The sequence below is a fragment of the Etheostoma cragini genome, chromosome 13 (assembly GCF_013103735.1).
Source record: "Etheostoma cragini isolate CJK2018 chromosome 13, CSU_Ecrag_1.0, whole genome shotgun sequence".
Lineage (NCBI taxonomy): Eukaryota > Metazoa > Chordata > Actinopteri > Perciformes > Percidae > Etheostoma > Etheostoma cragini.
The window spans coordinates 10,311,685-10,325,067 of NC_048419.1; the positions used below are offsets into that span (position 1 = coordinate 10,311,685).

General features: G+C 43.3%; 2 protein-coding genes across 3 annotated transcripts in view; one reads left to right on the forward strand and one right to left on the reverse strand.

Annotated features, from left to right (window-relative positions):
• Positions 1 to 11,003, reverse strand: arhgap35b (Rho GTPase activating protein 35b). Of its 2 annotated transcripts, none has more exons than XM_034889150.1 (7): positions 10,919 to 11,003; positions 4,514 to 8,417; positions 3,977 to 4,118; positions 3,509 to 3,586; positions 3,192 to 3,323; positions 2,874 to 2,979; positions 1 to 2,741 (listed from the first exon to the last, which is right to left on the reverse strand). In XM_034889150.1, the coding sequence occupies exons 2-7, from the start codon at positions 8,231 to 8,233 to the stop codon at positions 2,330 to 2,332; spliced, it is 4,590 nt and encodes a 1,529-aa protein (XP_034745041.1). In that variant the 5' UTR covers positions 8,234 to 8,417; positions 10,919 to 11,003; the 3' UTR covers positions 1 to 2,329. The 2 variants fall into 2 exon arrangements, with proteins under 2 accessions (XP_034745041.1, XP_034745039.1); XM_034889148.1 differs by lacking the exon at positions 10,919 to 11,003 and adding an exon at positions 10,255 to 10,505.
• The window catches only part of myo1ca (myosin Ic, paralog a), a 19,024-nt gene continuing 16,462 nt past the window's right edge, over positions 10,822 to 13,383 (forward strand). Inside the window, exon 1 of the mRNA XM_034889152.1 lies at positions 10,822 to 10,947. The gene's annotated coding sequence lies outside the window, so the exon portion shown is untranslated. The remainder of the gene's footprint in view (positions 10,948 to 13,383) is intronic.

The window sequence follows — 13,383 nt, forward strand, 5'->3', positions numbered from 1 at the left end:
GACAATTTTACAAGATTTAATTTATTAACTATTATACAGTTCACATAAGGCCTTCATCTTCAAACACTATTCTCAGTCAGACAAATCCCATGGTTTGCTCTTGGTGCACAGTACATAAACTTTCACGTTTCAGCTATTTCACTTCAGTATTTTTGTTTTCGTACTAATTTCATGTTTTAAAACAGGTAGAGGCGTTCATCCTTCTACCATGGTGCGTTTTTTTTTTTTTTTTTTTTTAAATCATGCACTAAAATTAAGTGGCCTTAAACCATTCACAAAAATTGTAAAAATTGACTTTCAATCATTGAAATACACACTAGAAATGTTTTCTACCATTGACTAAGGGGTGGTGTCTCCCATAATACAAATACACAACCATTATAGACTAGTATGGACTCAATTTCTGCTCATTGAATGGCACATTTGCCAGGGTTTGCGCCAGAAGTCAAGTGATGCGGTAAGATTATATACTCCCAGGAATCGTGTTATAGTGGGACAGTTTGCTTGGTTCTGTGCCAGTCTTAACGTTACAGCTCGGAGCAGTTTGAGAAGAGCCCTCAGTTTAGTCCGACCAACATATAAAATGACTGACTTCCAAAAGCATTGCGATTCCAAAAGTAACAGTAGGTGACGATCCCAAATACAACGTTAACCAATGAGCTAACTAGTGCAGCCATCGTTGCAACCAAGAACCATACCAGAGCCACAATCACCCAGAACATCAGTGTCTGGTGGTCCTTTTTTTACTTGTGCCCATTGAAAAGACAGTGCTTCCTCTCGTAGGTTTAATGGTTAAAATGATCAGGTCTTCATTAACAGTGCTACCACTGAAAATCAGCTGATTGTTTCCATGAAAAGCTAGGAAAATATGCCAGCACAAAACTAATTCACTAGAGCAAGTAAACGGCCACCGCTGCTTCCGGAATGTGTCCCATCCACTAATATTGATCCAATACTGGTCATTGTATTGTACTGCAGGACTAGCAGTAACGTTGAAAATATGAAACCTTCTGAGTATAAGGTCCTAAATATTAGATGACTACAAAGAGCTTGGTTTGATAGACAGCGACAGCAACCTATCATGTTTCAAGCGTTTGGTTTCAATAGACACCAGATGGCAATGTAGAGTTGGGTTATGGTACGATTACATTACACATTCAAAAATGGCTAAAACTTCTCCTTCACTTGACTGATGAAAGGTAAAGTCTCCTCTGATATAATATTGGTCTAATTAAACCAAACCTCCCTAAACATCCAATGTGATCAATCAAAAGCTAGAAAACGGACAAACTCAAAAAAAAAAACAACTATTTTTCACATGGCTGGATGAATGGCGAATATGAGCGGATTCAGATTTCCCATCAACCTAAAATGGGACTTCTGGATCAACTTAAAGAAAGTAAGTTTTTACAAAAGGACCTTGTTTCACAAGCCTGCACCGATGCCACATTCAGCCACCAAAACAAATAATATGGACAATTAATTTAGTGGCATTTCTTCAAATTGAACACTACACTATCACAAAGTGCTTCAGATACGTTTGTGGATACAAAAACAAGTTTGATGTAAACAAAGTTTGATCTGCCAGAGCTCTGTAGAGGCAATGGGTATGGCTGTTTGAGCTGTGAAATTAAAAACACACAAGACAATAGTACAACAAAAAAATAACCCTTTTGAGGGGGAAAAACAACAGTGATCATTAAAGTGCATCCCTGGATGTGTAACCTCCAACCCACCCCTCTTCCCTTCCCTCCCCATGCTGATCGCTCAAGTAGAGCCGATGGGAGAAAACCCAAAGGCAGACATCGACTATATGGAGCAAACTGCTGCCCAAAGGATCTACAGAGGAACAGTCTAAAAATCCAGTGGCAGTACTTTCATGAGAAAAGAGAAAACAAAAAACAAAAAACTTAACTAAAAACAGTTTTACCAAAATGAAAACATGGTAGCCACAAATCAATTCTTCCAGCTTGACATAGAGGTTTCATTTTCTCGGTAGTGTAGGATACGTGGTGACGGTCGAAAGAAGAGAGGCTTGCTGTGACAGCAACCTCTGTCCTCCACTTCTGACCTGATATTTAAATTCAGCCGGGCTTAGAGGGCAGAGGAAGAGTCACTGATAACGGCAGCCTGCCCTGATGCACACGGGTATGGACACAAATGGCAGGTTAGGGAAGATTCTCATACTTCTGCTCTCTTCAGAACGTAGGTTGTCCATGATCAAAAATGTAGTGTGCAAGTGCACTTTTTTTTTCTTCTCTTTTTTGTTTTTTAGTGTGTTGGTGATAAGGTCCAGCATCATCATGGGCACACGTGGTTTGACTGTCTCTCACAGTGTCTCTTGTTCGGCAGGGGAATGGTGTGAATGGGGGTGCTGGTGGAGGGGAGGGAGCAGAGACTGGAGGGGAGACTGGGGGGTGGTGGGCGGAGACTGCTGCAGGGGGCTGAAGTGTGTGGTGGTGTGGGGAGGAGAGGAGCGGTAACAAGAGTAGGCAGAGCTCCCGCTGAGGGTGGTGGTGGGTGAGGCGGGGAGGCCGGCTAGGCCGGTGGGGGAGTCGAGGAGGGGCTGGTTGTAAAAGAAAAATGCACACTGGTGGATGAAGCTCTCGATGATTGTCTGGTAGGTGCGTGTGGCAGTCAGGGCGTCCATGGTGGTGAAGTCCGGCCTCATGAGGGTAGGCCAGAAGCAGATGGACAAGTTTTCACTGGTCATCAAGTTCACCCTGTTCAGCTGGCTCACCCTGGGAAAAAACACACAGACAGACAACAAATTATTAACAGTCATCATACAGTTCAGAACAAACAGATGGGTGTCCACCACAGAAGACCAACACATCCAGGAAAGTGATTCAAACAGTGGACAGGATACTTACTTGTGTAAGTGGCTCACTACATATTTGAAGACATCATAATTCTCTCTGGGGAACCTCCTCAGTACATCTTTCATGGTATATAGCCTCTGTTCTCGGTCATTGATTTCTGCACACACAGACAGAAGTTACCATTAAAACTAAGACGTCATCATTGCATCGAGTAATTTAACTAAAATGTCTTCTTACACTTCCATGAAAATTATCATGGTCAACACTAAAACAGAGCAAAACAGGTCCTTCCCTACCCTCTTCCCTCCTAAAGAAACAATCGTTTTATGTTCTTGTAAAGACCCTCCCTGCCCAGCCGTGTTTGCTTACTGAAAGCATCCAACAGGTCCACCTGCAGAGCACAAGGCACCAGGGGCTCAGGCAGCTCAGAGAAGAAGCTTTTGAGGGCTCCAGCCACAGTGTTTATGGAGAAGTCCTTCTCCACTAGGTCTAATCCGTGGTCTGCACAAGGAGAATAACAAAGTTAAAAAAAGGATCAGAGAAACTAACAGCAGTAGCCGTCATCAGCACTGAGCCATCAGTTGCATGTCACTTTCCTTTGGTAACTCTCTGTTTATGTTTTGATTAGGCAGCCACATAATTGCATGTCAAACAGCTGGTTCAAACAAGTCTGATGATCAGCTCACCCTGTTCAAACTGCCTCTGCATGCTTTCCATCTCTGACTTGTTGCCGCTTACTCGGTACAAACCCTCTGTATTCAGGCCTGGGGAAAAAAGAAAAGGAGAAAGAAGTGGTGGGGGGGGGGGGCACAGTGGGAAACGAGCAAAGCACAAACACTTCATTAGCCCCATTGCAAACAGACATGACAACACAGATGCTGGCAGTTTCTCTGGTAGTACTTAACCGAAGAAACCCTTGTGTTACTTTCTCATCACAATGGGGTCATGAACAGGTGCACTGGTTTAGCAGCTCTAACAATAAGCATTATATTAGATGACATTAAGTCCATAAAATATGTATATCTGTAGTGATGAATGTAGTGAAAAAAAACTGATAAATGACCATGAACGATATTTCTCAGAATAAAACAAATCAGATTTGTATAAATCACATGTACAGCAGCCAAACGTGGGTAAAAGACACAATGACGTACCAGTGGTCTCAATAAAGCGGACACATTTGTCGATGAAGAGGGGGATAGGTCTATCTGGGGATACCACATTCACTAAGGGTACTCCAAAGTAATTGCTCTCCGGGGGCTTGGGAATAGCTGGACGGGGCTTTGGTCTTGATTTCTGTAAAAAAAAGGAAAGACAAAAAGGGCAGAGTGTGTCTTGAACAGGAACAATCATGTTGATAGAGGCACTTGTTGAATTCTAACATTTGTTGTTCTCCATCAGCAGCAATTTAAGAGTTCCTCCCATTCAGTCACAAGCTTAATCTAGATCCTCCCCAAGACATTACCAGATAAACATTCTCACTCAATGAGCTCGACATAGTGTATACCGTTTCTAAAATAGCGATCATACCTATAGAAATGACTGCAATTTTTCTCAAGGGTAAGATGTACGAAATCAGTTAAAAACAAATAATTCATTCATTAAACAACAATTTTTGTAGGGCACATTGAACAAGCTAAATGAGCTACTTTTTTTGGAATGAAATACAAAAAAGGAGGTATAATACACACCTTGGCTGTTCGCCGCAGGCTCTTCAGAATGTTCCTCTTTTTGGGGTCTTCAATTTCCTCATTAACAAGACTTTCACCTTTCAGGGTTCCAAAGTCATCCTCCTTGGACTTTGGAAGAGCTCCCATCTCGTCATCGCTGCCTATGAAGCTCGTGCGGAAGCTGCTGAACTTGCCAAGCCGCTTGGAGCGGTCCCGGTAAAGACGAGGCTTAACCCCCGCTGCTGAGAACTTCCTCCTGCGCTCCAGAGAGCTGCTGTCTGCTTCGCTGTCCGAGCCGTTTCCATTGGAGTGCATCCTGTTCGAGTTGCGGATGGTGATGATTTTGCCTTGTGTGCTGTCATGTGGCACTGAGTAGATGATCTCTTCATTGCTAGGGCGGGGTTTTGAAACAGCGTCAATGGGTTCAGCATAGTCTGAGGGATCGTAGCCCACATCGCCACCAGGAACCCAGGTAACAGCAGAGGGTAGGGAGCGACGATGACCCAGCGTATCGATATATGGGTTACGGCTCACCTTCCGGAAGTCAAAAGTGACACCTGGTTTAACTCTTACTTGGGGGGGCACTTTGTTATTCAGTTTGTTCTCAAAGTCTCTGATCTCAGAGATGACAGAGATGTCACTGGAATCTAAGTCAGGCAGGTTGAAGCCCCCACTATGAGAAGTGAGCGTGCCATCATAGTACGGTGGCGATGGCTCTACGTCATCCTCTGAATCCAGGTACATGGTGACAGGACTAGGAGAACTGCAGCGCGGGGAGTACACATTTTCATTGGTGCATGCTTCAGCAACATTATCGTACATGTGTGTGGCCTCCACTATGTTGCGTTTCTCTACAACCTCCATCAGAAAAGAATGGAACATTTCTATCCTGTGCAGGCCTCCCACCACCCCCCCAGATCCACAAACCACACTGTTAAAACGACCTTCAATCTCATGGGCTAGCTCCTCCCCCTGGATCAGCTGTTCACAGGCATAGTTGCTGTCAGTGAGCTCCACCTGGCTTTCTCCCACTGCTAACAGCTGAACTGGGATGATGTCCTGAACCTCACACAAGAATGCACACAGGGTCTCCAGGGAGGCTTTTCGGGAGACAGAATACACAGCAATGTAGCCGTGTACTAACCTGCTCTTCCGCAAAGTGAAAGAGGCATGGTACGAGAGCAGAGAGAGCTCTATGGCTAGCTTGTGTCCACCAATTGTCTGCTCCAGCAATACAGAGGTGCCACTATTAGACATGGGCCTGCAGTGCTGATGCATTAGGAAAGGGGACAGGAGCTGCTCAATGTCATAGGAGTCTCCACACATTAAGCACATGACGATGCGTAGGTCTGCTTCTGGCACTGGCTGATGAGGAGAGTCTCGGAGACCTGGAGGCTCGGGGAGGAGGGGTGGGGAGCTGCTACTAAAGGATGTGCTCCTCCTAATATCCAGAAGGCTCCTCAGCACCTGGTTGATTTGAGTCTCATTGACAGTATGGCCATAGCCCACACCAGGGGAGGCAGGGTCTAAAAAGCTACATTGCAGCCTCCTTGCAACCTGCTGTCCCTGTGTTATTAGGTTTAAGGCAGTTTCTCCACTTATATCCACATATGATCCTACGCCTCTTTTAGTGACTAAAAGTAGTGATGTTGGCAGCTGGGCTAGCTGGCTATCCCTCCGACCTAGAGTTGACTCCCTAAGTCTCTCAAGGCTTTCAATCACATAGGAGAGGGACTCCTTTGAATTATACAGACACAGACATCCGTGAGGGGTGAAAGTGGGGGTGTGGAAGGAATTTACTGGAAGACGTACATTTCCCTCGATAGGGCGCAGCGTCAATTCATACATCTTTCCGTCCAACACATACCAGTCATCATTTGTGCAGAGAGCCCTAATCTCGTTGGCAAATTCTCTGGCCAGTCCATCCTTCCCTAGTATGACAAGGTTAATTCTGTCAGCCTTGGTATCCCCAAAATGAGCTTTCACGTCAAAAAAGGGGTAACATGTAGGGAAACGTGAAACTAAGAGTTGCTCAATCTTAGAGTCTCCACAGTGAGGACTGCTAGGGCAGGTCTCCTTGGTAGGGTGATAGACAAAGTGGATATGCTTTAATACCAGAGCATCTCTTTCAGCTGGAAGCTTTTGTAGCGCCTTGAACCTTTGTTCCTCTCCCAACACTTCCTGAATTGCGCCCATTTTCTCCTTGCTTGGTTTGGCATCCACCTCAAGCTCATAGAAAAGCTCAGAGTACTCCAGTAGGAGCTCCTGGAAGTCTTCTTTAGCATGGTCAATGACCTCCTTCTGATGGCGGTTGTACAGGTCCAAATACTCTGGCTCCTCAAGCCACTGGTAGAACTCTTCATTCATGATAAAGCTGCGGGCCTCCTCCCAGGGTCTTCCAGGTGTGACAAAGGGAGAGGAAGCTAACTTGTGTTTAAACTCCAGCCTTATTTCTGCCCGTCTGCACTCATTACGCAGATGTTCCAGGTGGGCATTAAATATATCCTCTGCTTCAGCAGTCTCCAGTATGTCTGAAGGGATTCGCTCATCTTCCATGTTATCAATGTGAGATGTATCCTCCCACGGTGAGTCCTCCAGAACAACAAACCAGTGGGCAAAGTGCTGCTTGGACTCTAGGACCTTTTGTACCCCAGACCAGCTCAGCTGATCTATCTCATCCAGGTCCGGCACTAAAGAACTAAGTGCTAAAGGAAGAGTGCTTAAGTATATTTTGCGACGCCTCTCAATGTGTTCCTGCTTCAGACGGTAGACATGCTGTTGAAAAAGCTTCTTGCATTTAGCCGTTCCCTCCAAGAAGACATATTCTTTGTACTCAGGGGAGGTGTTCATGCGTCGACTGGTGTTTAACCAGGTTTCATTGTGATTCTTCACTATGCGGTTGATTAGCCATTCATAGCGATCCTTGGCAGAAGCTATCTGCTGACTCTGTAGCTTTAGGGCTTCAAAGTATGGTATGATCTTGGGCTTGCCCCTGCCCTTATCAATAAGTTGAACCAAAGTGAGGAAGGCAAGGTCCACATTTATATTTGAGCGTGCAGATGTCTCAACTACTGGTAGACTCTTTTTTGTGATAGCAAAAGTATGTGCATCTTTGATGTAGCGTTCAACTCCTTCATCACATTTGGTGAGGACAAGCACAATGGGCTTCTTAGACTTGCTTAGGTGACCATACAGGTTTGTGACAAATTTCAGTTGGTCATCAAAGTTGCGGTTCATACCCCGGCTGACGTCAACACAAAGCAGGAAGCCATCAACCTGGAGCTTTCCCTCTGGCATTTGTTTTTGCTCAAAGTCTTGCTCCAGGCCGAGTTGATCTGTACAGAAGTACATAAGCTTCTCTGCTGAAGCCAGCTTGGTTGTGGCTGCCCGTTTGATATAGGGCTGCATAGCAGTGCTACGGTGTGGCTGAAATGTCTGATCATCAATGAATTCAGTTTGTTCCACAACATGCATCCTGCACTCAGGCCCCTCCTCCAGAACCCGTGACACCTCCCCCCAAAACAGAAAGTGATCATTATTAACCACTCGACCCCCAAAGTCACTGGTGCTCAACACTGATGTGTGGTCCAGGTAGAAGTCATCAGCACTAGGCCGCACAAACCTATTAGACAAGCAGGACTTGCCAACCCCACATTGTCCCTTCTCTTTCTCTGTTCCTGATAAACCCACCACAATGAGGTTGTAAATGGGAGACCGGGCATCTTGCTTTTTCGCCATCATAGTCTGCCGACACTCATCCTGCCATAAACAGGCACTATATAAAGGAGTTCACTTGAATATTTGTCCATAAAGTTGCTGATCCACAGAGGAGATCAGATTTCCCTTTCTTCTGCTGGGCTTCGATTTTAATAAATAGTGATATGAGCAGAGGGTTCTTTCATTCACTCCTTATATGAATCAGATCCTGTCAAAAAACAAAAAACAACAAAGAAATCAGACAAACTGGACAATCAACAGAAATACATTGTGTGATCTCTTATAATAACTCAATGTGAGAAAGACAAGAGGCAGATCTTATTCCATTTTGTGCCCATTTCATCTGTATACAAAATTATATTCAAGGAATGGACCCACAACTAATGTTGGCTCTTTGATTCTGAGTTCAACTGGTTATTAGGTTGATCATGACTATGTTCTTGATCATGTATCCAGTCTGAGGATTTGTCAAAAGCAATATTGTGTGTGAAATCAAGGCATTCATTTTATCACCGTGTTCACAAAGTTATTACTGAACACTGCCGTAATTGTTGGCATCATATCAAGACAACAGCAAAAACATAATGAAGACAGTGTTACAGGACAGGAGCAGTCATATCTCCTGACAGGGGCCATGGATCAAAGTTGTACAAGCAATGACAAAAGTAGAGTAAATTAAATTTAAAGTAGGAAGCACACTGATATTTGCTAATCTTTTAACTTGTCAGGCAAATGTATTATCCATTCTAGGGCTGCCAATATTATTCTCCTTGTTAAATAAATCGGCTAATTAATTTCTCAAATCGCTTAGTTTAAAATGTCACAAAAAAAACAACTAAACTAACACCCATTAAGTTTTCCCTGATCCAAGAATGACACCTCCCGTTCAGCTGACCAACAGTCCAAATTATCTGTCATAGAAAACCAGAAAATATGTATGGGAGAAATTTGACCAGTTCCTGGCATTTTTGCTTAAATATGACTCATTACATATTATTATCATTACAATTATCAAATTGTTGGCAATAAATCTAACATGTATTAAAAAATTCATCAAAAAAAATATTATTTCAGCCCTGGTCCACCCATCTCAAGGTAATTTCACATAATAATATCAAACTAGGATCAAAATGGTTCCATTAATCCTATGAGAACACATGTTGGGAGTGGTCCTCTCTACAATTGAGCTAAGTCACTGATCAGCTAATGTCAGCTGATCAGTGACTAAGGTGACAAACATGAACATGTTGTTGGCACCTTGAAGTCTTTCAACCTAAATTACAAAAACAGCTATCAGCCCAATCTCAACAGACAAAACAGTGAAGGAATAGAAGACTATTAACAGAGAGCCGGACACATGTAATCTCTGCCAAAGGAAGCCTAGTCAACCCGTTAAGACACTTTATGTTAACAGGCTTGAGTCCATTATCATAGCATTGATCAATGTCTCCATTATAACAACACTGATGCTGATCTATAACTTCCATAGATTGACAAAAATGACCAACTGCAGAATTGTAACTTGTGTAATGTGATATACTGGAGTCAAATGTCATGACAAGTTGGAACTATGAGCTTATAATCGAATGAATAACCTGTCACATGTAGGGGCCACACATTAGAAACAGCTCCTGCTAGGGTCAACAGCAGACATGGGCAGTCCACAGCGTCAGCTGTGCTAGGCCTGATCCCCAAAAATGAACAGACTTTCTTTGCACAAACAACCAAACTGCTGCTGTCTATGGGCATCAAAACTCAGTTTAGTAAAGCGCACCTTCAAGCAATTCCGCTAACATAACCCACTTCCCAAGATAAGATTTAGTAACGTTATACACGGGTTAACATGGGCTTTAGGGTGCACAGAGAGGGACTGACCACGCCAGGCCTACATAATGAAATTGCAAAGCCGAAATCTGGGATATCCTACAAAAACACACCGGCTGGTTTAAAGGACATTTACAGTATCTGCCCGGCTGTCTAGGGTGTAGCACTCGACTCACAAGGAAACAGCCCATAAAGAAGAGGATAGAGCATGTAGTACATACCATCGCATTTCTCCCTTTCTCCTCTTGCATCTGTCAGGCCAGCTTGCCGCAGCCCTTGCCGCCTGATGTGCATAAGCAAGCATAAAGCCGCAGAATACACTACGGGTCGTCTCAATTCACAGATTATACTGATAGTAATCACAATTTGTGCGATGGAGGTAATTTTATTTTAAATGTCCTTTACCCATGCCTGGATTCTCTTGTTTAACATCACTATTTTCGTTACAATTAAACACGGGGAAGGAATAAATAAATATCCCAAATTATACAGCAATCCAATTGTGTTCTTGCGAGGGGGTTTTCCTCCTGAGAAATCTAGGCGTACAAAAATCTGCTTAGCCGTCTTCTTCTCGGTTTCACCACGTTGCTTTTCCAATCATTATTCTGTCCATTGTTGTGCCCACATAACGCTGGGCCGGTCGCGCACGCGAGACAACGGTGAGTTTGTTGCAATCGCCGAGATGTTTCGTCTCAAATAGGTTTATACTGCAACGTAAATTGTTAACGTCCTGGTGAATTTCTGAGCAGACTGCGTGTGTGAAAGTGGTATTTCTGCCAGCTTTCCGATAATGGCGGCGGCCCTCCTCCCCGGACCTAGTTCTCCTCTTCTTTTCTTTGGGAAAAGGGAGCTGTGGAGACAGAAGCAGCGGAGAGAGGGACTCACCCAGCGGCGCCCTCACACAACTGCAGCAGGTTACTGCTCACAACACGGCCTCTGCGGGGCTCGTTACTCCACGGTAATCGATTTCTCAGCATTCAGTCCACATTTTGAAAAGTTATTGACTCACGGTGGGTTATGTACTCGCCGGAGGGCAGCTATCTGTTATTGAAACGTCCACCAGGGGAAAGTAGCCTACAGCTTTCAGGACTCTGTTTTCATTGGGTTAATAAACCGAGTGGGCCGAAAGATTTTATGTGACTTCTAGTCAGTGTACTGTGATTGTTAACCTAGCTAACAATTGTTGGTTCCCAGAACGTTCTGGGAACGTTCGTTTATGGTTGCGGGAACGTTCCCTGAAGGTTTTTTACGTTAACGTACGACTACTATTTTGCAGTAACTAACTACAATAGTAACTAGCCTAGCCCATAAATTGCAATAAAGTAAATTGATTGACTAAGGTTATAGAAAAAAATACTTTTAAACATAGAGTGGCAATCAGTCGGAATATGGAGTAAGAACACTATAAAATACGAATATGAATACATTATGCATAGGCCTACATCTTTTTGATAGTGTTATTTATACTCCATATTCGGAACTGCATGGTTTATTCTATTGATTTTTTTTTTAAATTAAAGATTCACATACAACAAGGCACATATGGCAAACATTTTCAGTCAATTCTACAACATGAATTGAACATGGAGTAAACATTGATACATTTTCCAAAAAATCAACAAACAAACAAAAATAAATAAAGGGAAAAGAGACCAAGGGACTCAGTTGGCACTTAGGAATGAGTTTGCATTCATGAAAAAGTAGTTTTTTGTTTTGTTTTGCAACATTTCAGGGATTGTTTGTGCAGAAGTATATCATTTAGAAAGGCATTGAAGACAGGGGATTATTGAAGTTAAAGCAATGGTATTGTGCTGAGAGGAGAGCATGTAGATCATCTTCTGATGGTCTGGAGTTTTGTACGTGCTTCAAGTTTTTTTTAGAAATGTGCATATCCATTTGTGTGTACACACAATGGAGGAAAACTATACTTTTTTTTCTGCATGGAAGATGTCACGCCAGACACACGTAGCGTAACGTAACGTAACGTAACTTAACGTAACCCCATGTGTAAGTCCTATCCTAACTCTAGGTCAAATGCCTAACCCCAGCCAGTCGGTGGGTCTTTGCGTGGCCATAGTGGGATCTGGGACCCTAAACGGCACGCAGACAGACACAGTTAGTATTAGCCTACTGTAAATATTGCAGTATTCCTGAAAAAAAGCTAGGCTACTAAACATCAGTTAAGATGTTCTTATTTACCAGACCAGGTGCAGTTAGTGTTATGCTAGCGTTCGCATTCTGTGGAATAGCAATCTTTAATTTGTAATAATTAAATTGCATTAAAACACAACGAAGTAACAATCGAGGCAAATTAGATTCCATATGGAGGGACATTAGAGTTCCCCAGGTCCAAAGCATATTAGGAAAAATAATGTCACTTCAATATAAATTAGTTTCCAAAAAATCTAGCTAGATAAGTGCAGGCAACCGCGTAGTAAGCTACTATGGTCCATGTAGTCCATGTAGGCTACTCATAAATTGGCCTGTAGCCTACAAGGTCCCAGTGGACTACAACACAGAGCAAGGCATCATCATCAAAAATATTTGCTACCAACAATAGGCACAGTTGTTTAGCATGCATTCCTTTTCATTCATCATTCATGTTAATGTCAGAATCATGTGAAACCAAACCGTGCGTCCCAAAGTGAACAGACCAAAAAACTGCCTGTTCCTTAGAGCACTTTTAGAACACAACAGTGCCTACCATTCGGCTGTAGTCAACCTTTCTGTAGCAACTTAATGATCAACTACCATCTCTTTCTATTTTTGTTATTTCCACTCTTCATTCTAACCCCAACCGGTCGTCAGACACCGCCTACCAAGAGCCTGGGTCTGTCCGAGGTTTCTGCCTTAAAGGAAGTTTTTCCTCGCCACTGTTGCACTGTTGCTTGCTCTGAAGGAGACTACTAGAACTGTTGGGTCCTTGTAAATTCTGGAGTGTGGTCTATCTGTAAAGTGTCTTGAGATAACTCTTGTTATGAATTGATACTATAAATAAAATTGAATTGAATTGAATTGAATCATCTGCATCATCTGATGACTGATGATTAACTTTAGCATTGCCGCCTCCTAGCGGATTTATGGGCTATAAACTCTACATGAGTTCTATCACCTTTGCAGTGTAGGCAAATGCGATCGCAGGTTTAACTTTCTGTAAAGCTTCTTTTTTCTTTTTCTAGTAAGCACGTCTGCCGGGTTACTTCTATCATCCTGGGTCAGCGGTTCATTCAATCGAAGCTGGCAATGGATTGTACACTCCACGAGCTTCACCGTCAGCTGCACACCCAGCAGACTGCCACTGGAGAGGGGCATATGGGAGAGAGAGTCCACTGCTGAACTTCAGGGTTTCT